Source organism: Macadamia integrifolia, chromosome 5, assembly GCF_013358625.1.
Source record: "Macadamia integrifolia cultivar HAES 741 chromosome 5, SCU_Mint_v3, whole genome shotgun sequence".
NCBI lineage: Eukaryota > Viridiplantae > Streptophyta > Magnoliopsida > Proteales > Proteaceae > Macadamia > Macadamia integrifolia.
The window spans coordinates 4,155,969-4,158,781 of NC_056561.1; the positions used below are offsets into that span (position 1 = coordinate 4,155,969).

A 2,813-nucleotide genomic window follows, 5' to 3' on the forward strand; every position below is an offset into this window, starting at 1 on the left:
GGGGGGGGAGAAGAAAATGATTGGAAGGAGGGGGAACATATGTGACAAGAGTGGATCCTTAGACTATTCATACTCTTGACGCATGCTCTTCAAGCAAAGGTTGCATGCATTGGATCCTCAAAGCTTATAATACATTTTTTTTTTTGCTAGAAGATTCAAAAACTTTATTAAGAAAAGAAGCAAAATAAAAAACCAGCAACATCACTTACAAAAGAGAAAACCACCATAAAGCATTAAGAATCCCCACCTGACATTGCCATCAGCAAGGAAACTCAAGCTTAGTTAACTAAATCTAAATCTAGGTCTTAAAGATGCATCCTGAAAATTTCTTCCTTAACATAACAGGTGAAAGAAATATGAAAAGATGTAAGTCCATTTATGATCATTAACCTGTTTAAAGCTTGACTAAGGAGTATTTAGCCCGATTAAAGATCGATATTTTTCCGACCATTTATAGATAGAAAATGTCTGACATATGAGGCCCGATTACTTAAATAGGATGGTCATGTGCAACGTCCTAATGTAGGAAAGTCGGATTAAACCCGAACAATTGACACTTGAGTGCATATTGTCTACAGATTTTTTGCTTCTGGGTACTTCTCCATGTGTTCCTCTTGCCTTCTAAGAATCTGTATTCAACATCTCCAATTAAAAACCGTCTAGATCATAACATGAGAGTAAAGAAGAGTTCGCCGGGTTTGATATATCTTCAATTCTTTCCTCCTCTTTAGCTTTATTTTTATTTTTATTTTTATTTTTTATTTTTTTATAGGTAAGGAGGGAAGTAGGTAACAACCAGGAGACTCGAACTTGTGACCTCTTGGTGAGCATGGGGTTTTTGCACACCACAGCTCACCAACTGCGCTAAGCAGTTATTGTTCTCTTTAGCTTTTGAATTGGCTATGGAAGAAATTGAAGATAGAGTTAGGAAAACACAGTCCCCATTTATAGGAAAAGAGGATTCAAACACCGGACAAGGATGAATTTTCTAAGATGGTAAGTGGACTCAAACAGGGGAGAGTTCCCTACATTTTTATATGTGTGTATGAAAGTGTAGGTTGTTGTGTTATAATGTTTGTCTCATGAGAGAACTTTTAGGAGAATAATTAACCACTTTTTTACGAAGTAAGAATCCATACGTAAATAGGCGTTTCAACTTACTCAATGATAAACTACACCCATAAACCTTAGTTACACTAAATCAAATTCTAATTTTTGACCACTCGTTTACATCCCTTTAGAGTCCTTGGACGTTCTAGACTAAAAATTATAAAAGAAAAAAAGTTTTAACTTAGAAGAAATCATAAAAATTGAAGATATAATGGGAGAAAATGATTGAGAGCTTTCTTTTTCTTTCTTTACATCTTCTTATCATAATGTAATAAGTGATCAATAAGAACCATTAACTTCTCAAAGTCTTCTTATTGTAGTTTGACTAAAGAAGGAAGATAAGTACAAAAAAAAAAAAAAAAAAAAAAAAAAAAAATGATTAACAGATTACATGTATTCCTATCTAAGCAATAATTCTTACAACTCAAAATATTTATTTGATATTAATTTTTTTTTTTCTTGTATTACATGGAAGACCCCACCCCCATAACCCCAAAAGTAAGGTGAATCAACAACTAGCTAGAGACACTACCAAGCCAAGGCTAAGTTCAAATTATTTTTCATTTAAAGAGAGTTCTGAGCCTCCTTGAGGCTTCAAGAATATGTTCTCTTTGACCAAATGCACTTACTCTAAAATATCCTTCACCACCAGGACCAAATCCAGTGCCTGGAACAGTAACTATGTGTGTTTTCTCAAGTATCTCAGTGAACACATCCCAAGAACTTGACCCTGGGAAATTAACCCAAACATAAGGAGCATTTTTGCCACCATATGCCTTCAACCCAAGTGAAATGAATGTATCAATCAAGATTTTTGCATTCTCTCTGTAGTTGTCCATCACATTACACAAGGCCTGAAAACAAACAGAAATTATTTGTTCACATTAGTTTCTTACTGAAACTCTTAACTTGAAGATGGTTTAGAGGTTTTAATGAGAAGAAAACTAAACCTCATAGCCTTCCTGTGAAAGGCATGCTAGCCCACCAGCTTGAACAATATTTGATGCACCATTAAAGCATGTGCAAACAATACGATTATAATCTTTAATGACAGGAAACCTATTTGCATATTGCAGCTCCTTAGGAACCACTGTCCAACCAAGACGAACTCCGGTGAATCCCGCGAATTTGGAAAAAGATGAAACTTCAATTGCAACCTGCATTAGAATCAAAAATCCCTTGGAGAGCATATACATGCATATAGGCGCGTTTGTTTGACCGATAAAAAGGAGTGAAAAAGCCTAATGCACATAGAAGAGTGTGGAACATAAAAGCCCATCCTACTAGAATGTCTTGGATTAAAGCCTCTCGGGGTGAGGGTTTTCTCTCTCCCTCTCTAGCACCCTAGGCTAGAATCCACCAAATTAAATACCTGCCTTTTTTTTTTTTGGAATTTTACGAAAAACCCTAAAACTATCTCACTCTTTTATTCTCACCTCACTATTTTCCATTAGACAAATAGGGTAACAGGGATTGTCTGGATTGAGAAACTGGTTTGGCTTTGGTTTGTTCAAAATCATTGAATGTCCAAACAAAAACCGGAAATTGAACCTGAACCCAAAACCAAACCTACAAAAAATCGATAGTAAAACCAAAAAAGTCAATTTTCATTATTTATTAAATACATTTCTGTGCTCGAAATCAAACCAGATCGAAACCTGTATTAGACAGATATAAATCCATTGATGAAAAAAAAAAAAAAA

At 34.9% G+C, this 2,813-nt stretch overlaps 1 protein-coding gene across 1 annotated transcript in view; it reads right to left on the minus strand.

Annotated features, from left to right (window-relative positions):
* Window positions 1-1,670: 1,670 nt before the first annotated feature.
* Window positions 1,671-2,813, minus strand: part of LOC122079862 (probable LL-diaminopimelate aminotransferase, chloroplastic) — a 5,503-nt gene continuing 4,360 nt past the window's right edge. The window contains exons 3-4 of the mRNA XM_042646615.1: window positions 2,061-2,267; window positions 1,671-1,964 (exon numbers count right to left, since the gene is read on the minus strand). Of these exons, the coding sequence (XP_042502549.1) occupies window positions 1,671-1,964; window positions 2,061-2,267 (501 nt within the window). The remainder of the gene's footprint in view (window positions 1,965-2,060; window positions 2,268-2,813) is intronic.